Here is a 27,191-nt window from a genome sequence, read left to right as displayed (position 1 = left end):
TAAATAAAGTTGTCTCTGTTTAAGTTGTTTCTCTCATTCATCGCGTCTATGTTTCCTCGCGATAAGATGCCTTTTTCTCCGCAGCTTGTAAAATTGATCTTTCTAATATCTTATTACGTCAATTTTCACAAATTTATTAGTAACGTCAAATTTTAAGCTCTCAACTTTTAAGTTACATCTCCAAGAATTTTTTATAAAATCTAATGAGTGATACATCATTTTAAAGAGGGAACTTTTAGGTTTAATTCAATATATAAATAATTTTTTAAAGTTTAATTAAAATTTTTTTTACAATAACAATACAATTTCAATTTAATATCATTTTTCACACACAAACTTTGTTCCCCATACCGATTTAAGCGCGTAATTTGCCCCACCAACGCAAAAGACATCGTTTTCGTACCTTTTTTCGATAATTTCACTGTACCCTGAAATATCCCTTTGTTGGGTAAACTTTCCAAAGTCACCGTATAATGCAAATTTGCACCCACAATTTTTATTCGCGAATGCAATAATTTGTTTAAGTGTAATTTTTCGCATTTATCCCGTGGTGTTATTTTATTGATGGTCGATACAATTAATAACGCAGATTTGTACGAATCAAACGTTGAAATTGTGCGATCTTTATATCCGCACGCGCAATATTCTAGAGGAATTTTAGCGTCATCGCAAGTTCGATTTTCAGGGATTTCTTGAAATAAACTGTAATGTTTTGATTTAATGTTATTATCGTTAAGATGGAGTAAATTTAGTAAGGTTTCGTGGATGTTGTAGGGTGTTGTTAATCTGTGTCGATTAATTTTAAAGTTTTCGTAAAATTTTTTGTGGCGCTTCTTGAATGATGGTGGGAAATAAAAGGAGATGTAGGGTAACATATCTTCGATTAATCCTTGGAATGAAAAAGAGCGAAATGGGCCAAATCGCGCCCCGTGGTCGCTATAAACGATTAAGATCGTATCTTGAAGCGTTTTCTTCATTAATTCGCTGTTGAAGAACTCGGAGATTGTTGGATCTGAAATTTTTGGTTTGAAAATGCTGTCGTGGGACATAATCGTTTCGAAAAAGTTTGCGAAAAATTTTAATTTGTGCCGATTCATTCTCTCGAGGAACTTTTCAACGTAATTTAAGAAGACTTTGTAAGTTTTTCTCGCCCCGAGGCAATCGTAAAAATACCCAAACTTTTTATTCCCGATTTTCGACTCAGCCTCCGCCATAAAATAATCAAACAAATAATCGGTTTTATGCTCATTTCGGAATCCCACCCAATCTCCACCGTGGAAAAGTCCGTGAGCAAATGTATCATCAGCGTAAGCAGTAACGAACCCATTCGTTTTAAAAACATCCCAAATAAACGAGCAATCATCGAAATAACTCGTGTAATTCCCCCAACATAATTGATTTAATTCCTCCATTGATACCCCAGCTAAAAGTGGCATTTGATTGGCAAAACTGGCATCTGCAACTTTGTTGTATCCAAATAATTCTTCGGCTCCAAGTCGATCGAGGACTCGTTTCGTATTCGGCCAATGGCGGTAAAAATTTAATCGCGATGTTCCATCAAACCCCATTAATAACACGTTAAAATTATCACCCCGAATTGAATACGAACTCTTCACTGGTACGAAAGCGAAAAAATCGGTATAAATCAGTTTCGTTTTATAAAAACATTCCACCATAATAAATTCGTCTTCTATTACAACTCGAGGTGTATCCGGGTAAAAATAAATCGTCGATGAATATTCGAAATTTTTATCAACATCTCCATCAAATTTTGGGGGGATTCTCCAAAATGAGGTGTACCCACAAATCAAATCATCCATTACAACTACGTCATAAAATTGTATTGAATTATTTATTAAAAAAATCGAGTCGAAATCGGAGCCGATTAAAGCTGGGCGTCCTTCATTACATATTGAGACATTAACGTTTTCTTGAAGATATTGATTTACTTGGGAGTTGAACGGTTCGAAATCGGGTATTGTGCATCCTTCCGTTTTAATTGCGTAGCGTTTATTACAACTTACACTATTAATTAGATGGGGGAATAATGTAATGGTACTAAGTAATATTAATTTATACATTTCACTAGGACTTGGTTGAAGAAGACTGATTTAGTTTGCTAAATTAACGCAGTGTAGCGATTAAAATATTCGCGGAATGTTTTAAAAAGAAACGATAATGTTCGTGATTAATTGGAATTAATTGATTAAAAAAATTTAAATTTTTAATTGGACCGAACGAGATTTCTCTAATCTCTCTAAAAATATGACTTTGCAGAATAGATCAGAATAGACAGATTTTCCATGTTGCAATTTTCATCGATAATTTTTAAAATTCCACCAATTATTAATTAAAGTATCCTCTTTTTAATGCAACAAGCCGTTTTGAAAAATCACTTTTAGTTCTTGAGAAATAAATTTTTGGAATGATCGACAATTTTTTCAAATTTTGCAATTTTCTCCAATTAAATATTAAAAATTCGTATAAAATCCAGCTCTTGGAGTATGAGTATGAAAATTTCCCAAAATGTTAATAAAAGTGTCCTCTTTCCAATGAACCAACACGTTTTGAAAAATAACTTTTAGTTTCTGAGAAAACAATATTTGAAGTTTTGATAAAATTTTCGATGATGCAATTTTCAAAATTCGCTATAAAACTAATTTCTTGAAGGATTGTTGTGGAAATATCACCAATTATTAATTAAAGTATCCTCTTTTTAATGCAACAAGCCGTTTTGAAAAATCACTTTCAGTTCTTTTGAAATAAATTTTTGAAATAATCGATAATTTTTTGAATTTTACAGTTTTCGCCGATTGTTTTAAAAATTCGTATAAAATCCAGTTCTTGGAATATGAGTATGAAAATATCCCAAAATGTTAATAAAAGTGTCCTCTTTCCAATGAACCAACACATTTTGAAAAATAACTTTTAGTTTTTGAGAAAACAATATTTGAAGTTTTGATGACATTTTGCAACTTTCTCCGATTAAGTATTAAAAATTCGTATAAAATTCAGCTCTTGGAATATGAATATGAAAATTTCCCAAAATCTTAATAAAAGTGTCCTCTTTTCAATGAACCAACACGTTTTGAAAAATAACTTTAGTTTTTGAGAAAACAATATTTAAAGTTTTGATGACATTTTCGATGTTGCAATTTTCATCGATAATTTTCAAAATTCGCAATAAAATTAATTTCTTGAAGGATCCTCGTGGAAATATCACCAATTATTAATTAAAGTATCCTCTTTTTAATGCAACAAGCCGTTTTGAAAAATCACTTTTAGTTCTTGAGAAATAAATTTTTGAAATAATCGACAATTTTTTCGAATTTTACAGTTTTCGCCTATTAAGTTTTAAAAATTCCTATAAAGTCGATTTCTTGGAATATGAGTATGAAAATTTTCCAAAATGTTAATAAAAGTGTCCTCTTTCCAATGAAACAACACGTTTTGAAAAATAACTTTTAGGTTTTGAGAAAACAATATTTGAAGTTTTGCAAACTTTTTCGATGTTGCAATTTTCATCAATAATTTTCAAAATTCGCTATAAAATTAATTTCTTGAAGGATCCTTCTGGAAATATCACCAATTATTAATTAAAGTATCCTCTTTTTAATGCAATAAGCCGTTTTGAAAAATCACTTTTAGTTCTTGAGAAATAAATTTTTGAAATAATCGACAATTTTTTCGAATTTTACAGTTTTCGCCTATTAAGTTTTAAAAATTCCTATAAAGTCGATTTCTTGGAATATGAGTATGAAAATTTTCCAAAATGTTAATAAAAGTGTCCTCTTTCCAATGAACCAACACGTTTTGAAAAATAACTTTTAGTTTTTGAGAAAACAATACTTGAAGTTTTGATAACTTTTTCGATGTTGCAATTTTCATCGATAATTTTCAAAATTCGCTATAAAATTAATTTCTTGAAGGATCCTTCTGGAAATATCACCATTTATTAATTAAAGTATCCTCTTTTTAATGCAACAAGCCGTTTTGAAAAATCACTTTTAGTTCTGGAGAAATAAATTTTTGAAATAATCGACAATTTTTTCGAATTTTAGTTTTCGCCTATTAAGTTTAAAAATTCGTATAAAATCGATTTCTTGGAATATGAGTATGAACATTTCCCAAAATGTTAATAAAAGTGTCCTCTTTCCAATGAACTAACACGTTTTGAAACACAACTTTTAGTTTTTGAGAAAACAATATTTGAAGTTTTGATGACATTTTCGATGTTGCAATTTTCATCGATAATTTTCAAAATTCGCTATAAAATTAATTTCTTGAAGGATTCTTGTGGAAATATCACCAATTATTAATTAAAGTATCCTCTTTTTATCCACTTTTATCCACTTTTAGTTCTTGAAAAATAAATTTTTGAAATGATCGACAATTTTTTCGAATTTTACAGTTTTCGCCTATTAAGTTTTAAAAATTCGTATAAAATCCAGTTCTTGGAATATCAGTATGAACATTTCCCAAAATGTTAATAAAAGTGTCCTCTTTCCAATGAACCAAAACGTTTTGAAACACAACTTTTAGTTTTTGAGAAAACAATATTTAAAGTTTTGATGACATTTTCGATGTTGCAATTTTCATCGATAATTATCAAAATTCGCTATAAAATTAATTTCTTGAAGGATCCTTGTGGAAATATCACCAATTATTAATTAAAGTATCCTCTTTTTAATACAACAAGCCGTTTTGAAAAATTACTTTTAGTTCTTGAGAAATAAATTTTTGAAATGATCGACAATTTTTTCAAATTTTGCAATTTTCGACGATTAAGTTTTAAAAATTCGTATAAAACCGATTTCTTGGAATATGAGTATGAAAATTTTCTAAAATGTTAATAAAAATATCCTCTTTCGAATGAACCAACACGTTTTGAAAAATAACTTTTAGTTTTTGAGAAAACAATACTTGAAGTTTTGGTAACATTTTCGATGTTGCAATTTTCATCGATAGTTTTCAAAATTCGCTATAAAATTCATTTCTTGAAGAATCCTTGTGGAAATATCACCAATTATTAATTAAAGTATCCTCTTTTTAATGCAACAAGCCGTTTTGAAAAATCACTTTTAGTTCTTGAGAAATAAATTTTTGAAATGATCGATAATTTTTTCGAATTTTACAATTTTCGCCGATTAAGTTTTAAAAATTCGTATAAAATCCAGATCTTGGAATATGAGTATGAAAATTTTCTAAAATGTTAATAAAAATATCCTCTTTCGAATGAACCAACACATTTTGAAAAATAACTTTTAGTTTTTGAGAAAACAATATTTAAAGTTTTGATAAAATTTTCGATGTTGCAAATTTTCATCGATAGTTTTCAAAATTCGCTGTAAAATTCATTTCTTGAAGAATCCTTGTGGAAATATCACCAATTACTAATTAAAGTATCCTCTTTTTAATGCAACAAGCCGTTTTGAAAAATCACTTTTAGTTCTTGAGAAATAAATTTTTGAAATATCGACAATTTTTTCAAATTTTGCAATTTTCTCCTATTAAGTATTAAAAATTCGTATAAAATCCAGCTCTTGGAGTATGAGTATGAAAATTTCCTAAAATGTTAATAAAAGTGTCCTCTTTCCAATGAACCAACACGTTTTGAAAAATAACTTTTAGTTTTTGAGAAAACAATATTTGAAGTTTTGATAAAATTTTCGATGATGCAATTTTCAAAATTCGCTATAAAACTAATTTCTTGAAGGATTCTTGTGGAAATATCACCAATTATTAATTAAAGTATCCTCTTTTTAATGCAACTAGCCGTTTTGAAAAATCACTTTTAGTTCTTGAGAAATAAATTTTTGAAATGATCGAAAATTTTTTCAAATTTTGTAATTTTCGCCGATTAAGTTTTAAAAATTCGTATAAAATCCAGCTCTTGGAGTATGAGTATGAAAATTTCCCAAAATGTTAATAAAAGTATCCTCTTTCCAATGAACCAACACGTTTTGAAAAATAACTTTTAGTTTTTGAGAAAACAATATTTGAAGTTTTGATAAAATTTTCGATGATGCAATTTTCATCCATAATCTTCAAAATTCGCTATAAAATTAATGTCTTGAAGGATCCTTGTGGAGATATCACCAATTATTAATTAAAGTGTCCTCTCTTTAATGCAATAAGCCGTTTTGAAAAATCGCTTTTAGTTTTTGAGATATAAACTTTTGAAATAATCAACAATTTTTTCGAATTTTACAATTTTGCCGATTAAGCTTTAAAAATTCGTATAAAATCCAGCTCTTGGAATATTAATATGAAAATTTCCCAAAATCTTAATAAAAGTGTCCTTTTTCCAATGAACCAACACGTTTTGAAAAATAACTTTTAATTTTTGAGAAAACAATATTTGAAGTTTTGATAAAATTTTCGATATTGCAATTTTCATCGATAATTTTCAAAATTTGCTATAAAATTAATTTCTTGAAGGATCCTTGTGGAAATATCACCAATTATTAATTAAAGTATGCTCTTTTTAATGCAACAAGCCGTTTTGAAAAATCACTTTTAGTTCTTGAGAAATAAATTTTTGAAATGATCGAAAATTTTTTCAAATTTTGTAATTTTCGCCGATTAAGTTTTAAAAATTCGTATAAAATCCAGCTCTTGGAGTATGAGTATGAAAATTTCCCAAAATGTTAATAAAAGTGTCCTCTTTCCAATGAACCAACACGTTTTGAAAAATAACTTTTAGTTTTTGAGAAAACAATATTTGAAGTTTTGATAAAATTTTCGATGATGCAATTTTCATCCATAATCTTCAAAATTCGCTATAAAATTAATGTCTTGAAGGATCCTTGTGGAGATATCACCAATTATTAATTAAAGTGTCCTCTCTTTAATGCAATAAGCCGTTTTGAAAAATCGCTTTTAGTTTTTGAGATATAAACTTTTGAAATAATCAACAATTTTTTCGAATTTTACAATTTTGCCGATTAAGCTTTAAAAATTCGTATAAAATCCAGCTCTTGGAATATGAATATGAAAATTTCCCAAAATCTTAATAAAAGTGTCCTTTTTCCAATGAACCAACACGTTTTGAAAAATAACTTTTAATTTTTGAGAAAACAATATTTGAAGTTTTGATAAAATTTTCGATATTGCAATTTTCATCGATAATTTTCAAAATTTGCTATAAAATTAATTTCTTGAAGGATCCTTGTGGAAATATCACCAATTATTAATTAAAGTATGCTCTTTTTAATGCAACAAGCCGTTTTGAAAAATCACTTTTAGTTCTTGAGAAATAAATTTTTGAAATGATCGAAAATTTTTTCAAATTTTGTAATTTTCGCCGATTAAGTTTTAAAAATTCGTATATAATCGATTTCTTGGAATATGAGTATGAAAATTTCCCAAAATGTTAATAAAAGTGTCATCTTTCCAATGAACCAACACGTTTTGAAACACAACTTTTAGATTTTGAGAAAACAATATTTAAAGTTTTGATAACATTTTCGATGTTACAATTTTCATCGATAATTTTCAAAATTCGCTATAAAATTAATTTCATGAAAGATCCTTGTGGAAATATCACCAATTATTAATTAAAGTATCCTTTTTTAAATGCAACAAGCCGTTTTGAAAAATCACTTTTAGTTCTTGAGAAATAAATGTTTGAAATGATCGACAATTTTTTCAAATTTTGCAATTTTCGCCGATTAAGTTTTAAAAATTCGTATAAAATCGATTTCTTTCAAAAACAGACACATCACTCAATTTGTGACTATGTCAAATTTTGTGCGCATCGCAACACCTCGGACGTTTGTAATGGCAAATAATCCCAACTCCAAGCCTGATTTAATCTTCTGCACAAACAACATAAGACCGCTCATCACGTCTGTTAATGTCATTCCTGATCTGGGTCTTGTGATCTGCATTAATACAACCACTCGAATACCTAAAGTAGCTCCTACTCTGATCAAAAACTATAAACTTTGTAATATGGAAAGAGTGAACGCTGGAATAAAGGAATATGTGAGATCTAACCCTGTTATTACACCCGAGTCTATCGCAACCTTTAATAAACGCTTGCTTAATTTGGTGGATGAAGCGAGCCCTGCCAACATCAAGAAAGATTACAATTTTCCTCTGCCACCATTTATTCTCCGTTTGATTAAGGAAAAGAGACGACTCTACCGCGATTTTAGATCCTATGAGGAGCCTGCTCTGAAAAGAATGTTCAACGAGCTTAATAAAAATATCCAAAAGCTAGTGCAGCAATTCAGAAGTGAAAAATACATTGAGGCCTGTGATAAAATCAACAGAAGCAAGGGTAAAAACTACTGGCAAGAAGTCCGCAAACTTTCGAAGTACCAAAAGTCCCCAGAAACCCAAGAGCTTATTGACCCTACGGATGGCTGCTCATACTCTAGAACGGAAAACATCGTAAATATCCACGCTGAATACCTTAAGAGGGTGTTTTCCTTCAGCAATGAGGCCCTGTTCTGCCCTCACAACAAAAACACAATAGACAATTGGTACCAACACTCCTTTCTCAATTCGTCCGAAACACTTCAGGATGCTCTCATGCAGGAAGAAGAATACTTCACACTTCTTAACAGAGGAACCAACACAGCCCCTGGATAGGACAACATCTCAAGGGAAATCTTAAGGAAGCTGGATCTTGATATCCACGCCCACATAAGAAAAATTTACAACTATTGCCTTACCACCCAGCATTTCCCACAAGATTGGAAGACCTCTATTATCATATGCATCCCCAAGAAAGATTCTTCTCTATCCGACCCTGCGAACTACCGTCCTATCTCATTGCTACCCGTAATGGGGAAGCTTTTCGAGGTGCACTTGAAGAACTAGCTGCTCGATGTTGTTGCAAGGAGGATTCCGTTATACCAATTTGGATTCCAACAAGGTAGATCTACATCTCATCCCGTGGCAGTGCTTGTCTCAAACTTCCAAGTAGCACGTTTCCAAAAACAACAATCCGCCGCAGTCTTCCTGGATGTTCGGAAGGCATTCGACTCCATATGGCACAGAGGTCTACTGTACAAGCTAGCTATGTTGAAAATCCCATCTTATCTTCTTAACCTGCTAAAAGAATTTCTTTCAGACCGCTCCTCATTGGTTAAAGTGAAGAACTACTACTCTCACAGTTTCACCGCTCAACAAGGTCTCCTTCAAGGCTCTCCCATCTCGCCAGCACTGTACAACGTCTACTGCCATGACATCTACAACGACAACCCAGACGTCTTCGATCCGATGTCTTACGCCCTACTTTATGCCGATGACACAACTCTCGTCGCACATGATGTAGACATTCCATCATCAATCCTAAGGCTGCAGACGCTCATCCAAAACATAGAGGAATGGTACCGAAAATGGCGTATCCTGATAAATCCTTCCAAAACCCAATTCTTCATCCTCTTCCTCCCTATTCGCGTTGCTCCTCCCACAATAATAATTCAATCTTCTCCTATCACAGCATCACCAACTTGTAACTACCTCAGCATTACCTTGGATAGAACCCTTAAATTCTCTACCCACACCATCAAGGTAAAAATGAAAGTCAAAAACCGCGCCAAACACTTCCGCTCACTCTCATATAGAGGCCGAGGGATATCCACCAAATGCGCTACTCACATATACACCTCAATATGCCGACCTATTATCGAATATGCCTCATTAATCATGACTGAAGCGCCGAGAGGATCACAGTACCATCTGGAAGTAGCAGAGAGAGCAGCCCTGAGAATTATCACTCGCATTAGACACCCTCACAACCCACTTTTCAACCCTTCCAACGAACTCCTGTACGACCTTACAAAGATTCCTCCTATAAACTCCCGTCTACAATCCTTATCCCTTAAAGAAACTATGAACTTCCCCAAAAACGCCCTAAAAAATTTCATCATCACTCCCCTCTCCCGTACCCACTGTCCCATAACACGGCTCACACTGCTTAAAAAAATAAGGCCCAACTGAGAAGACCTAAATACAATCAAACGGAATTCAAAGTCACGGGCAGGAAGACTAAGGTCTATAGCCCTTTTGGGCTCTTTTTTTTATATTTGTGTTATATATGTATTTCTTTTCGTATTTGTTATTATTTTTATATAAGTCCAAATAAATATTGTTTTCTTCTCTTCCTCTTCGATTTCTTGGAATATGAGTATGAACATTTCCCAAAATCTTAACAAAAGTGTCCTCTTTCCAATGAACCAACAAGTTTTGAAACACAACTTTTAGTTTTTGAGAAAACAATATTTAAAGTTTTGATGACATTTTCGATGATGCAATTTTCAAAATTCGCTATAAAATTAATTTCATGAAGGATCCTCGTGGAAATATCACCAATTATTAATTAAAATATCCTCTTTTTAATGCAACAATCCGTTTTGAAAAATCACTTTTAGTTCTTGAGAAATAAATTTTTGAAATAATCGACAATTTTTTCGAATTTTACAGTTTTCGCCTATTAAGTTTTAAAAATTCGTATAAAATTCAATTCTTGGAATATGAGTATGAAAGTTTCCCAAAATGTTAATGAAAGTGTCCTCTTTCCAATGAACCAACACGTTTTGAAACAACTTTTAGTTTTTGAGAAAATAATATTTGAAGTTTTGATAAAATTTTCGATGATGCAATTTTCATCGATAATTTTCAAAATTCGCTATAAAATTGATTTCTTGAAGAATCCTTGTGGAAATATCATCAATTATTAATTAAAGTATCCTCTTTTTAATGCAAAAAGCCGTTTTGAAAAATCACTTTTAGTTCTTGAGAAATAAATTTTTTAAATGATCGATAATTTTTTCGAATTTTACAGTTTTCCCCTAATAAGTTTTCAAAATTCGTATAAAATCGATTTCTTGGAACATCAGTATGAAAATTTCCCAAAATCTTAATAAAAGTGTCCTCTTTCCAATGAACTAACACGTTTTGAAACACAACTTTTAGTTTTTGAGAAAACAATATTTGAAGTTTTGATAACTTTTTCGATGTTGCAATTTTCATCGATAATTTTCAAAATTCGCTATAAAATTCATTTCTTGAAGGATTCTTGTGGAAATATCACCAATTATTAATTAAAGTATCCTTTTTTAAATGCAACAAGCCGTTTTGAAAAATCACTTTTAGTTCTTGAGAAATAAATTTTTGAAATGATCGACAATTTTTTCGAATTTTACAATTTTCTCCAATTAAGTATTAAAAATTCGTATAAAATCCAGCTCTTGGAGTATGAGTATGAAAATTTCCCAAAATGTTAATAAAAGTGTCCTTTTCCAATGAACCAACACGTTTTGAAAAATAACTTTTAGTTTTTGAGAAAACAATATTTGAAGTTTTGATAAAACTTTCGATGATGCAATTTTCAAAATTCGCTATAAAATTAATTTCATGAAGGATCCTTGTGGAAATATCACCAATTATTAATTAAAGTATCCTCTTTTTAATACAACTAGCCGTTTTGAAAAATCACTTTTAGTTCTTGAAAAATAAATTTTTGAAATGATCGAAAATTTTTTCAAATTTTGTAATTTTCGCCGATTAAGTATTAAAAATTCGTATGAAATCCAGTTCTTGGAATATGAGTATGAAAATTTCCCAAAATGTTAATAAAAGTGTCCTCTTTCCAATGAACCAACACGTTTTGAAAAATAACTTTTAGTTTTTGAGAAAACAATACTTGAAGTTTTGATAACTTTTTCGATGTTGCAATTTTCATCGATAATTTTCAAAATTCGCTATAAAATTAATTTCTTGAAGGACCCTTGTGGAAATATCACCAATTATTAATTAAAGTATCCTCTTTTTAATGCAACAAGCCGTTTTGAAAAATCACTTTTAGTTCTTGAGAAATAAATTTTTTAAATAATCGACAATTTTTTCAAATTTTGCAATTTTCGCCGATTAAACTTTAAAAATTCGTATAAAATCAAGTTTTTGGAATATGAGTATAAAAATTTCCCAAAATGTTAATAAAAGTGTCCTCTTTCCAATGAACCAACAAATTTTGAAAAATAACTTTTAGTTTTTGAGAAAACAATATTTAAAGTTTTGATGACATTTTCGATGTTGCAATTTTCATCGATAATTTCCAAAATTCGCTATAAAATTAATTTCTTGAAGGATCCTTGTGGAAATATCACCAATTATTAATTAAAGTATCCTCTTTTTAATGCAACAAGCTGTTTTGAAAAATCGCTTTTAGTTTTTGAGAAATAAATTTTTGAAATGATTGACACTTTTTTCGAATTTTGTAATTTTCGCCGATTAAGTTTTAAAAATTCGTATAAAATCCAGTTCTTGCAATATGAGTATGTAAATTTCCCAAAATGTTAATAAAAGTGTCTCTTTCCAATGAACTTACACGTTTTGAAACACAACTTTTAGTATTTGAGAAAACAATATTTGAAGTTTTGATAAAATTTTCGTTGTTGCAATTTTCATCGATAATTTTCAAAATTTGCTATAAAATTAATTTCTTGAAGGATCGTTGTGGAAATATCACCAATTATTAATTAAAATATCCTCTTTTTAATGCAACAAGCCGTTTTGAAAAATCACTTTTAGTTCTTGAGAAATAAATTTTTCAAATGAACGACATTTTTTTCGAGTTCTACAGTTTTCGCCGATTAAGTTTTAAAAATTCGTATAAAATCCAGTTCTTGGAATATGAGTATGAAAATTTTCCAAAATGTTAATAAAAGTGTCCTCTTTCCAATGAACCAACACGTTTTGAAACACAACTTTTAGTTTTTGAGAAAACAATATTTAAAGTTTTGATAACATTTTCGATGTTGCAATTTTCATCGATAATTTTCAAAATTCGCTATAAAATTGATTTCTTGAAGAATCCTTCTGGAAATAGCACCAATTATTAATTAAAGTATCCTCTTTTTAATATAAAAAGCCGTTTTGAAAAATCGTTTTTAGTTTTTGAAATGTGCAACAATTTTTTCGAATTTTGCAATTTTCGCCGATTAAGTTTTAAAAATTCGTATAAAATCAAGTTTTTGGAATATGAGTATAGAAATTTCCCAAAATGTTAATAAAAGTGTCCTTTTTGCAATGAACCAACATGTTTTGAAAAATAACATTTAGTTTTTGAGAAAACAATATTTGAAATTTTGATAAAATTTTCGATGTTGCGATAATTTTCAAAATTCGCTATAAAATTAATTTCTTGAAGGATCCTTGTGGAAATTATTAATTAAAGTATCCTCTTTTTAGAGTTGCTTCGTTAGATCAGCATTAAAAAAGTTCATTTTGTATCTTGGATCTAAATAAGTTGACATATCTTATCAGTTTTCGTATTAATTTCATTTTTATTCAAATATCGCAATAATGTGGCAATATATCACTTCAGAAATGCACCAGAAATTGGATATTCGGCCGAAGGGGATGCCGAATATCCGGTATCCGGCTTTTCACAAAATCACAATCCGTTCCATCACTAGTTTCGACCTTTAGCCATCTTCAGACACTCTACAAATAGATTAATAACTCTCATCTTATCCAGTTTACAAACAAGTTTCTTAATGTTTCTTTTTCTTTTGTTAAAAGATCACATATCAAAGTCGAAATCAGATTATTTTTACTAATTTACAAAATTAAAGTTTAAAAACTTGCAAAATGAAATTAAGGACGAAGTGTTACAAGTTTCAAATAGACTTTTTAATCAAGGTGAAATGACCCAGAAAACAGGTTAAAAATAAAAAGAAAGTGCGGAAAAGTGACTAACACTAGATTAACTTCAGTTATAAAACTTCTATTATATGATAACTAACTTCAGGTTTAAAATGTCAACCTCAATTTTGACATATTTGTAATCTTCATTAAAAATCCTTTAAAATGAGTACAAATACCACATATTTATCTTTAATATTAATGAAGTTATGATCAAATTCCGGTTACGAATGTATATTAAAAATATGTCTATCTAAATTCTGTAAGAAGGGCGTGCTTCATTTGCAATATTTAGTCTTTCCTAGCAATACTTAGTCTTCCTCCAGCAATATTTAGTTTTTTCAGCAATATCTAGTCTTCTACCAACAGTATTTCATCTTCTAGTAGTAGTGTGAAGAAGGATGTGTTTCATTTGCAATGGCTGATCTTTGACTAGCAATACATTGTCTTTTTCCAGCAATATATAGTCTTTTTCTGCAATATCTAGTTTTCTACCAACAGTATTTCGTCTTCTGGTGATACTGTGTTGTGTTCTATGAGAAGGATTTGCACCATTGATAATATCTAGTCTTCTGACAGCAGAATTTGGTCTTTTGACAGTAAAATTAAGTCTTCTGCTAACAGTATTTCGTGTTTTAGTAGTAGTGTGTAGTCTTCTGTAAGAAGGATGTGCTTCGTTTGCAATGTCTAATCTTTGACTAGCAATACATAGTCTTTTTCCAGCAATATATAGTCTTTTGCAGCAATATCTCGTTTTCTACCAACAATATTTCGTCTTCTGGTGAGACTGTGTTGTGTTCTATGAAAAGGATTTGCACAATTGGTAATATCTAGTCTTCTGATAACAGAATTTGGTCTTCTGGCAGTAAAATTAAGTTTTCTATCAACAGTATTTGGTTTTTTAGTAATAGTGTGTAGTCTTCTGTAAGAAGGATGTACGTCATTTGCAATATCTAGTCTTTCACTAGCAATACTTAGTCTTCTGCCAGCAATGTCTTGTCTTTTTCAGCAATATCTAGTCTTCTGGCAACAGAATTTGGTCTTTTGACATTAAAATTATGTCTTCTGCTGACAGTATTTCGTTTTTTAGTAGTAGTGTGTAGTCTTCTGTAACAAGGATATGCTCTATTAGCAACATCTAGTTTTCCATTAGCAATACTTAGTCTTCTGCCAGTAGTATCTAATCTTCTGCCACCAGTATTTCGTCTTCTGGTAACAACAATTGAGGCGTTTAAGTTTACATTTTCTAATAATTTGCCAAAATACTGCCAACCAAATTCTATCAACAACTCATCATTCAATTTATAAACTGAAAATTACGATATTTCTGAGCTCCTAAGATGCCTAATATTTATAGTCTATTTTTAGTTGTTTAAAATATTATTTAATGCTTGAAATTGTTTTAAAATCATAAACCTCAAATAAAAAACATCCATTATAAACGTATCTACATAAAATGAAGGCCAACTTTTTTAGCGTATACTTTTCTGTTGCAAGGTTACAAATTATAAAGCAACTCAATTTCTATTTAATTACCGTAATAAGTTTTCGCAGAAAGAACGTCACATCTCAAAATTGAATCATAAATCAATTCATAGTTAACTTAACAACACATATTCTAAAAAAAACATCGTTAAAATCGAACAATTTTCAAAATAACTTCCAATTAATTCCAATAAATGTGTTTATAACAGATTTTATGACACAGTTGCAAATGAAATATAAAAGTAGAAACAACATTCTAAGGTAATTCTTTCAAGGTTTCATTGTTTGCGATGGGTTTTGTAACCGCAGAGGAATTATATGGAAGAGATTCGAATTTAAAACGGGATGATGTTAAGATTTTGCAAGAATGGATGGATAAAGAACAACATTTACCTAAAATAACAGGTAATTTATTAATTATTGTTATTTTCTTTAATCTTTAATTTTTTATATCATTTTAGAAGTTTCTCTTTTATTCTTTTTGCACAGCTGTTATTACAAAATTGAAGCAACAAAAACGTGCATAGAAAATTACTTTACGATTCGTTTGCACTGCCCGGAATTTTTTAAGAATCAAAATCCTAAAGATAAAGACGTTGAGCAACAATTAAGACTTTTGTAAGTTAATAAAATTAACGTTCTTTCTAAATTTTCAAATTATAAATCCAAAATAATACGAAATTTTCAAAAAATCATATCTGCCGTGTTTTTAATGGTAATGATATGGTATGTACGTTAAATTGAAGCTTAAAGATTCTAGTTTATAATGTGATATATAACTCTATGAAAATATCATTGAAATTTCCACGAAAAAATTATTAAGGATGAAATTATTGTCAAATTATAAATCAAAAATAATACGAAATTATAAACAAAATCATATCTGACGTGTTTTTAATGATAATGATATGATGTGTATGTTAAATTGAAGCTTAAAGATTCTGGTTTATAATGTGATATAAAAGCAATATGATAATATTATTGAAATTTCTTATTGAAATTGTAAAATTATATATCACAAATAATACGAAATTTTCAAAAAATCATAGCTGCCGTGTTTTTAATGATAATGATATGATATGTGTGTTAAATTGAAGCGTCAAGATTCTAGTTTGTGATATGATATACAAACTATATGATAATATTATTGAAATTTCCACGAAAAAATTATTAAAGAGGAAATTGTAAAATTATATATCAAAAATAATAAGAAATTTTCAAAAAATCATATCTGCCATGTTTTTAATGATAATGATATGATATGTATGTTAAATTGAAGCTTAAAGATTCTAGTTTATAATATGATATAAAAATTATATGATAATATTATTAATATTTCCACGAAGAAATTATTAAAGAGGAAATTAACAAATTGTAAATCAAAAATAATACGGAATTTTCAAAAAATCATATCTGCCGTGTTTTTAATGATAACGATTTGATATGTATATTAAATTAAAGCTTAAAGATTTTAGTTTATGATGTGATATAAAAACTACAAGATAATGTTATTGAAATTTGCTGAAAAAAATTATTAAAGAAGAAATTGTCAAATTATAAATCAAAAATAATATTTAATGTTGAAAAAATCACACCTGTAGTGTTTTTAATGATATTGATATGATATGTATGTTAAATTGAAGCTTAAAGATTCTAGTTTTTAATATGATATAAAAACTATATGATAATATTATTAATATTTACACGAAGAAATTATTAAAGAGGAAATTACAAATTATAAATCAAAAATAATACGAAATTTTCAAAAAATCATATCCGCCATGTTTTTAATGGTAATAATATGATAAGTATGTTAAATTGAAGCTTAAAGATTCTAGTTTATAATGTGATATAAAAACTATATGATAATATTATTGTAATTTCCACGGAGAAATTATTAAAGAAGAAATATTCAAATTATAAATCCAAAATAATACGAAATTTTCAAAAAATCCTATCTGCCGTGTTTTTAATGATAATGATATGATATGTATGTTAAATTGAAGCTTAAATGTTCTAGTTTATAATGTGATATAAAAACTATATGATAATATTATTGAAATTTCCAAGGAAAAGTTATTAAATAGTAAATTGTCAAATTATAAATAAGATATAATACGAAATTTTGAAAACATCATATCTACCGTGTTTTTAATGATAATGATATGGTATGTATGTTAAATTGAAGCGTCAAGATTCTAGTTTATGATGTGATATAAAAACTATATGATAATATTATTGAAATTTCCAAGAATAAATTATTAAAGAGGAAATTGTAAAATTATATATCAAAAATAATACGGAATTTTCAAAAAATCATATCTGCCGTGTTTTTAATGATAACGATTTGATATGTATATTAAATTAAAGCTTAAAGATTTTAGTTTATGATGTGATATAAAAACTACAAGATAATGTTATTGAAATTTGCTGAAAAAAATTATTAAAGAAGAAATTGTCAAATTATAAATCAAAAATAATATTTAATGTTGAAAAAATCACACCTGTCGTGTTTTTAATGATATTGATATGATATGTATGTTAAATTGAAGCTTAAAGATTCTAGTTTTTAATATGATATAAAAACTATATGATAATATTATTAATATTTACACGAAGAAATTATTAAAGAGGAAATTACAAATTATAAATCAAAAATAATACGAAATTTTCAAAAAATCATATCCGCCATGTTTTTAATGGTAATAATATGATAAGTATGTTAAATTGAAGCTTAAAGATTCTAGTTTATAATGTGATATAAAAACTATATGATAATATTATTGTAATTTCCACGGAGAAATTATTAAAGAAGAAATATTCAAATTATAAATCCAAAATAATACGAAATTTTCAAAAAATCCTATCTGCCGTGTTTTTAATGATAATGATATGATATGTATGTTAAATTGAAGCTTAAATGTTCTAGTTTATAATGTGATATAAAAACTATATGATAATATTATTGAAATTTCCAAGGAAAAGTTATTAAATAGTAAATTGTCAAATTATAAATAAGATATAATACGAAATTTTGAAAACATCATATCTACCGTGTTTTTAATGATAATGATATGGTATGTATGTTAAATTGAAGCGTCAAGATTCTAGTTTATGATGTGATATAAAAACTATATGATAATATTATTGAAATTTCCAAGAATAAATTATTAAAGAGGAAATTGTAAAATTATATATCAAAAATAATACGAAATTTTCAAAAAATCATATCTGCCGTGTTTTTAATGATAATGATATAATATGTATGTTAAATTGAAGCGTTAAGATTCTAGGTTATGAAATGATATAAAAACTATATGATAATATCATTGAAATTTCCACGAAAAAATTATTAAAGAAGAAATTGTAAAATTATATATCAAAAATAATACATTTTCAAAAAATCATATCTGCCGTGTTTTTAATGATAATGATATGATATATATGTTAAATTGAAGCGTCAAGATTTTAGTTTATCATATGATATAAAAACTATATGATAATATCATTGAAATTTCCACGAAAAAATTATTAAAGAAGAAATTGTAAAATTATATATCAAAAATAATACGAAATTTTCAAAAAATCATATCTGCCGTGTTTTTAATGATAATGATATGATATGTAAGTTAAATTGAAGCGTCAAGATTCTAATTTATGATATGATATAAAAATTATATGATAATATTCTTGAAATTTCCAAGAATAAATTGTTAAAGAGGAAATTGTAAAATTATATATCAAAAATAATACGAAATCTTCAAAAAATCATATCTGCTGTGTTTTTAATGATAATGATATGGTATGTATGTTAAATTGAAGCGTCAAGATTCTAGTTTATGATATGATATAAAAACTATATGATAATATTATTGAAATTTCCACGAAAAAATTATTAAAGAGGAAATTGTAAAATTATATATCAAAAATAATACGAAATTTTCAAAAAATCATATCTGCCGTGTTTTTAATGATAATGATATAATATGTATGTTAAATTGAAGCGTTAAGATTCTAGGTTATGAAATGATATAAAAACTATATGATAATATCATTGAAATTTCCACGAAAAAATTATTAAAGAAGAAATTGTAAAATTATATATCAAAAATAATACATTTTCAAAAAATCATATCTGCCGTTTTTTTAATGATAATGATATGATATATATGTTAAATTGAAGCGTCAAGATTTTAGTTTATCATATGATATAAAAACTATATGATAATATCATTGAAATTTCCACGAAAAAATTATTAAAGAAGAAATTGTAAAATTATACATCGAAAATAATACGAAATTTTCAAAAAATCATATCTGCCGCGTTTTTAATGATAATGATATGAAATGTATGTTAAATTGAAGCGTCGAGATTCTAATTTATGAGGTGATATAAAAACTATATGACAATATTATTGAAGTTTCCAGGAATAAATTATTAAAGAGGAAATTGTAAAATTATAAAAAACAAAAATAATAAAAAAATGTTAAGAAATCATATCTACCTTGTTTTTAATGATAATGTAATATGATATGTATGTTAAATTGAATCTTAAAGATTCTAGTTTATAATGTGATATAAAAACTATACAGGGTGATTCAAAAAACCGCTGACAGACTTCTAGGGCAGGTAATACAACAAAAATTAAGATGAAAAGTCTTAATATACATAGGGTCTTAAATGCCTCCTTAATGAGATATAGCGGGTCAAAGTTTCTTTAAAAATAAACATTATCTGCTATAAAAAGCCCCTTTTTAAAAATATTTTCAACGCCACTGCTAATTTTGTTAAACAGGCAGTATTTTCGTGTAAGTGATCAATTATCTATCAATTGGTTTCTTATAAAACTTTGATCAAAGCAGTAGTTTTTAAGAAAAAACTCGTTTGTAGAAAATTTGTTAATTCAATCAAAAACTGTTCCTTTAATCAAAGTTTTGTAAGAGACCAATTGATAGATAATTGATCACTTTACACGAAAATACTGCTCATTTGACAAAATTAGCAGTAGCGTTGAAAATATTAAAAAAATTATTAATTTTAAAGAAACTTTGACCCGCTATATCTCGTTTGCGACCCCATGTATATTAAAACTTTTCATCTTAATTTTTGTTGTATTACCTGCCCTAGAAGTCTGTCAGCGGTTTTTTGAATCACCCTGTATGATAATATTATTGAAATGTCCACGAAAAAATTATTAAAGAGGAAATTGTCAAATTATAATTTAAAAATAATATGATATTTTCAAAAAATCATATCTGCTGTGTTTTTAATGATAATGATATGAAATGTATGTTAAATTGAAGCTTAAAGATTCTAGTTTATAATGTGATATGAAAACTAAATGATAATATTATTGAAATTTCCATGAAAATGGTATTAAAGAGGAAGTTGTTAAATTATAAATCCATAGTATACGAAATTTTCAAAAAATCATATGTGCCGTGTTTTTAATGATAAGGATGATATGTATTTTATGATATGTATGTTAAATTGAAGCTTAAAGATTTTAAAGATTATTTTTTAAAAAACTTTGTCGTTTTCACAAAAAACTTAAATAACTAAAGACACGTATTTCGTAATGTTACTTAAAATAAGAGAAAATTTAGTAGCCGGCTATGAAATTGTAAGTCAAACTTGACAAATAGGTTATAAAAGTTATTTGACGACTAGGTTTTCTAAATCTTTTCTCCATCACCTTTCATTCTTAAGTTATGATCGATTTTAACACCAAAAGTACCCAATTTTGACATTTTGGGGATTTTCTCTTTATCACCTGAAAATCGTTACATCTAAACTAAATTTGTTTATGGATGATGTCTTCTTAGTTGACAATAAACAACTTATCCCTAAAAAACTTTTCTCCATCACCTTTCATCCTTGAGTTATGATCAATTTTAATACCAAAAGTACTCAATTTTGATATTTTGGTGATTTTTTCTTTATCACTAGAAAATCATTATAACTAAACCAAATTTGTTTATGGATGATGTCTTTTTAGTTCATAATAAACAATTTATTTCAAATAAAATTTTCTCCATCACCTTTAATTTTTGAGTTATGATCTATTTTAGTACCAAAAGTACTCAATTTTAACATTTTGGTGATTTTTTCTTTATCACTAGAAAATCATTATAACTAAACCAAATTTGTTTATGGATGATGTCTTTTTAGTTCATAATAAACAATTTATTTCAAATAAAATTTTCTCCATCACCTTTAATTTTTGAGTTATGATCTATTTTAGTACCAAAAGTACTCAATTTTAACATTTTGGTGATTTTTTCTTTATCACTAGAAAATCATTATAACTAAACCAAATTTGTTTATGGATGATGTCTTTTTAGTTCATAATAAACAATTTATTTCAAATAAAATTTTCTCCATCACCTTTAATTTTTGAGTTATGATCTATTTTAGTACCAAAAGTACTCAATTTTAACATTTTGGTGATTTTTTCTTTATCACTAGAAAATCATTATAACTAAACCAAATTTGTTTATGGATGATGTCTTTTTAGTTCATAATAAACAATTTATTTCAAATAAAATTTTCTCCATCACCTTTAATTTTTGAGTTATGATCTATTTTAGTACCAAAAGTACTCAATTTTAACATTTTGGTGATTTTTTCTTTATCACTAGAAAATCATTATAACTAAACCAAATTTGTTTATGGATGATGTCTTTTTAGTTCATAATAAACAATTTATTTCAAATAAAATTTTCTCCATCACCTTTAATTTTTGAGTTATGATCTATTTTAGTACCAAAAGTACTCAATTTTAACATTTTGGTGATTTTTTCTTTATCACTAGAAAATCATTATAACTAAACCAAATTTGTTTATGGATGATGTCTTTTTAGTTCATAATAAACAATTTATTTCAAATAAAATTTTCTCCATCACCTTTAATTTTTGAGTTATGATCTATTTTACTACCAAAAGTACTCAATTTTAACATTTTGGTGATTTTTTCTTTATCACTAGAAAATCATTATAACTAAACCAAATTTGTTTATGGATGATGTCTTTTTAGTTCATAATAAACAATTTATTTCAAAAAAGCTTATCTCCATCACAATTAATTTTTGGGTAATGATCGATTTTGATAACAAAAGTACTCAATTGTGACATTATGGGGATTTTCTCTTTATCACTAGAAAATCATTACATCTAAATAAAATCTGTTTATCAATAATATCCTTTTAGTTCATAATAAACAATTTATTCCTAAAAAACTTTTCGTCATCACCTTTCATTCTTGAGTTATGATCGATTTTAAAACCAAAAGTACTTAATTTTGAGATTTTGGGGATTTTCTCTTTATCACTAGAAAATTATTATGCCTAAACTAAATTTGTTTATGGATGATGTCTTTTTAGTTCATAATAAACAGTTTATTCCTCAAATTACGTACAATTTCACAGCCGACTACTGAATTTTTGATGATTTTAAGTAGCATTAATCAGATACACGTCTTTAGTTTTGTGAGTTTTTTATGAAAACGACAATGTTTTTTAAAAAATAGTAAGAGTAAAAAAAGTTTTAGAATTAAATTCCACATGAAATGAGGTAATAATGTTAATTATTAAATCCACAAAAAGGTTAAAAAAATCTGCCAAAATTTAGGGAACCATCACCCTTAATCAACCCTTTGTATCTGCCGTGTTTTTAATGATATTGACATGATATGTATGTTAAATTGAAGCTTAAAGATTCTAGTTTATGATGTGATATTAAAACTATATGTCGATATTATTGAAATTTCCACGAAAAAAGTATTAAAGGGGAAATTGTCAAATTATAAATCAAAAATAACACGAAATATACAAAAAATCATATCTGCCGTGTTCTTAATGATAATTATATGATATGTATGTTAAATTGAAGCTTAACGTTTCTAGTTTATAATGTGATATTAAAGCTGTATGATAATATTATTGAAATTTCCAACGAAAAGTTATTACGTAATAAATTGTCAAATTATAAATAAGAAATAATACGAAATTTTCAAAAAATCATATCTGCCGTGTTTTTAATGATAATTATATGATATGTATGTTAAATTGAAGCTTAAAGTTTCTAGTTTATAATGTGATATTAAAACTGTATGATAATATTATTGAAATTTCCAACGAAAAGTTATTACGTAATAAATTGTCAAATTATAAATAAGAAATATGATAGTATGTTAAATTGAAGCTTAAAGATTCTAATTTATAATGTGATATAAAAACTATATACTAATATTATTGAAATTTCCACGAAGAAATTATTAAAGAAGAAATATTCAAATTGTAAATCCAAAATAATACGAAATTTTCAAAAAATCATATCTGCCCTGTTTTTAATGATAATGATATGATATGTATGTTAAATTGAAGCTTAAAAATTCTAGTTTATAATGTGATATAAAAACTATATGATAATATTATTGAAATTTGTAAGGAAAAGTTATTAAATAGTAAATTGACAAGTTATAAATAAGAAATAATACGAAATTTTCAAAAAATCATATCTGTCGAGTTTTTAATGATAATTATATGATGTGTATGTCAAATTGATGCTTGAAGATTCTAGTTTATAATGTGATATAAAAACTATATAATAATATTATTGAAATTTCCACGAAGAAATTATTAAAGAAGAAATATTCAAATTGTAAATCCAAAATAATACGAAATTTTCAAAAAATCATATCTGCCCGGTTTTTAACGATAATGATATGATGTGTATGTTAAATTGAAGCTTAAAAATTCTAGTTTATAATGTGATATAAAAACTATATGATAATATTATTGAAATTTCCAAGGAAAAGTTATTAAATAGTAAATTGTCAAGTTATAAATAAGCAATAATACGAAATTTTCAAAAAATCATATCTGTCGAGTTTTTAATGATAATTATATGATGTGTATGTTAAATTGAAGCTTGAAGATTCTAGTTTATAATGTGATATAAAAACTATATACTAATATTATTGAAATTTCCACGAAGAAATTATTAAAGAAGAAATATTCAAATTGTAAATCCAAAATAATACGAAATTTTCAAAAAATCATATCTGCCCTGTTTTTAATGATAATGATATGATATGTATGTTAAATTGAAGCTTAAAAATTCTAGTTTATAATGTGATATAAAAACTATATGATAATATTATTGAAATTTCCAAGGAAAAGTTATTAAATAGTAAATTGTCAAGTTATAAATAAGAAATAATACGAAATTTTCAAAAAATCATATCTGTCGAGTTTTTAATGATAATTATATGATGTGTATGTCAAATTGATGCTTGAAGATTCTAGTTTATAATGTGATATAAAAACTATATAATAATATTATTGAAATTTCCACGAAGAAATTATTAAAGAAGAAATATTCAAATTGTAAATCCAAAATAATACGAAATTTTCAAAAAATCATATCTGTCCTGTTTTTAATGATAATGATATGATATGTATGTTAAATTGAAGCTTAAAAATTCTAGTTTATAATGTGATATAAAAACTATATGATAATATTATTGAAATTTGTAAGGAAAAGTTATTAAATAGTAAATTGACAAGTTATAAATAAGAAATAATACGAAATTTTCAAAAAATCATATCTGTCGAGTTTTTAATGATAATTATATGATGTGTATGTCAAATTGATGCTTGAAGATTCTAGTTTATAATGTGATATAAAAACTATATAATAATATTATTGAAATTTCCACGAAGAAATTATTAAAGAAGAAATATTCAAATGTAAATCCAAAATAATACGAAATTTTCAAAAAAACATATCTTCCCTGTCTTTAATGATAATGATATGATATGTATGTTAAATTGAAGCTTAAAAATTCTAGTTTATAATGTGATATAAAAACTATATGATAATATTATTGAAATTTGTAAGGAAAAGTTATTAAATAGTAAATTGACAAGTTATAAATAAGAAATAATACGAAATTTTCAAAAAATCATATCTGTCGAGTTTTTAATGATAATTATATGATGTGTATGTCAAATTGATGCTTGAAGATTCTAGTTTATAATGTGATATAAAAACTATATAATAATATTATTGAAATTTCCACGAAGAAATTATTAAAGAAGAAATATTCAAATTGTAAATCCAAAATAATACGAAATTTTCAAAAAATCATATCTGCCCGGTTTTTAACGATAATGATATGATATGTATGTTAAATTGAAGCTTAAAAATACTAGTTTATAATGTGATATAAAAACTATATGATAATATTATTGAAATTTCCAAGGAAAAGTTATTAAATAGTAAATTGTCAAGTTATAAATAAGAAATAATACGAAATTTTCAAAAAATCATATCCGCTATGTTTTGAATGATAATAATATGATAAGTATGTTAAATTGAAGCTTAAAGATTCTAGTTTATAATGTGATATAAAAACTATATGATAATATTATTGATATTTCCACGAAAAAGTTATTAAAGAGGAAATTGTTAAATTATAAATCCAAAATAATACGAAATTTTCAAAAAATCATATCTGCCGTGTTTTTAATGTTAATGATATGATATGTATGTTAAATTGAAGCTTAAAGTTTCTAGTTTATAATGTGATATAAAAACTATATTATAATATTATTGAAATTTCCAAGGAAAAGTTATTAAATAGTAAATTGTCAAATTCAAAATCAAAAATAATACGAAATATTCAAAAAATGAAAGATAAATATATAATATGTATGTTAAATTAAAGCTTACAGATCCTAGTTTATAATGTGATATAAAAACTATATGATAATATAATTAAAATTTCCACGAAGAAAATATTAGAGAGGAAATTTTCAAATTATAAATCAAAAATAATACAAAATTAAAAAAAAAACCTATCTGCCGTGTTTGTAATAATAATGATATGATATGGATATTAAATTGAAGCTTAAAGATTCTAGTTTACGATATGATATAAATACTATTAGATGATATTATTGAAATTTCCAAGAAAACATCATTAAATATATATATTAACATATATTAATGAATTTTTAATTTTAGATGTATGACGGTGCTCCCGAAAAAAACCAAAGAAAATTATTCGGTGATGATAACCCGCTTAATCGATTCAAGTCCCGAATTCTACGACTACAACAACCAAATAAAAGTAATCGATATGGTCGGAACATTAACTTTAATGCAGCGAGGCCCATCTGATGGTCAAGCAATGATCATGGATTCCGAAGGATTCGGGTTCGCTCACATGATGAAAGCCAACTTAACATCCAGCCGAAAACACCTAACATTCGTTCAAGAAGCTTTACCGATTCGTTTAAAAGCGATTCACATCGTAAATGTATCACCGACCACGGAGAAATTTCTTGGCATTTTAAAGCCGTTTATAAAAAAAGAATTATTTGATATGGTAAAAATCAAAATTAATAATAAATTAAATTTCAAATTAATTACATTTTTATGATTATAGATACATTTACATCGTACTCCGGAAGGGTTACACGATTACATTAATAAGGATGATTTGCCGAATGAATACGGAGGGAAACTGGGAAGTTTTAAGGAATTACACCAAGAAATGTTGAAAAACGTTACGGAAAATATGGATTTTTTCGTTCAAAATGAGAAATTAGTTGCTGATGAATCTAAAAGGCAGGGGAAGCCGAAAAATATGGGGGATATATTTGGGATTGAGGGAACGTTTAAGAAATTGGATATAGATTAATAAGGATTTTTATCAGATTCAAATTGGTCGAATTTAATTTAATTTGTAATCCTTTATTAATTGATTTAATTCATCCTTTAAGTTCTCTCTTTAATAATTTTGTCATGAGTAAATCAGAACGTCATGAGGAAATCAAATCGTACTGTTCACGGGGAAATTAAAATTAAGTTATTTTAATAAATATTAATAATAAAATCACATTCTAAACAAATATTGGATGAAACATTTTTCGATCAAATCTTGTGGGAAATTAAAATTTAGTGTTACCACAAAATGTTGTCAATAAAAGTTGTTTGTAATCTAATTCTCAATAAATTTTGTTTATAAAAT

The 27,191-nt window shown here is 26.7% G+C and overlaps 2 protein-coding genes across 2 annotated transcripts; one reads left to right on the top strand and one right to left on the bottom strand.

The window, feature by feature from the left end:
• Window positions 1-264: 264 nt before the first annotated feature.
• On the bottom strand, window positions 265-2,076 carry LOC111422559 (uncharacterized). The gene has a single exon (XM_071200991.1). It carries the CDS (start codon window positions 1,818-1,820, stop codon window positions 273-275), a length of 1,548 nt encoding a protein of 515 aa, XP_071057092.1. The 5' UTR covers window positions 1,821-2,076; the 3' UTR covers window positions 265-272.
• A 13,275-nt stretch (window positions 2,077-15,351) lies between these two features.
• On the top strand, window positions 15,352-26,940 carry LOC111422565 (alpha-tocopherol transfer protein-like). The gene is made up of 4 exons (XM_023055764.2): window positions 15,352-15,555; window positions 15,612-15,768; window positions 26,183-26,546; window positions 26,607-26,940. Exons 1-4 carry the CDS (start codon window positions 15,441-15,443, stop codon window positions 26,859-26,861), a joined length of 891 nt encoding a protein of 296 aa, XP_022911532.1. The 5' UTR covers window positions 15,352-15,440; the 3' UTR covers window positions 26,862-26,940.
• The last annotated feature ends 251 nt before the right edge of the window (window positions 26,941-27,191 follow it).

Source organism: Onthophagus taurus, unplaced genomic scaffold (assembly GCF_036711975.1).
Source record: "Onthophagus taurus isolate NC unplaced genomic scaffold, IU_Otau_3.0 ScKx7SY_15, whole genome shotgun sequence".
Classification (NCBI taxonomy): Eukaryota; Metazoa; Arthropoda; class Insecta; order Coleoptera; family Scarabaeidae; genus Onthophagus; species Onthophagus taurus.
Note: the sequence above shows the minus strand (reverse complement) of the source record. Positions and strands in the feature narration are given on the sequence as shown.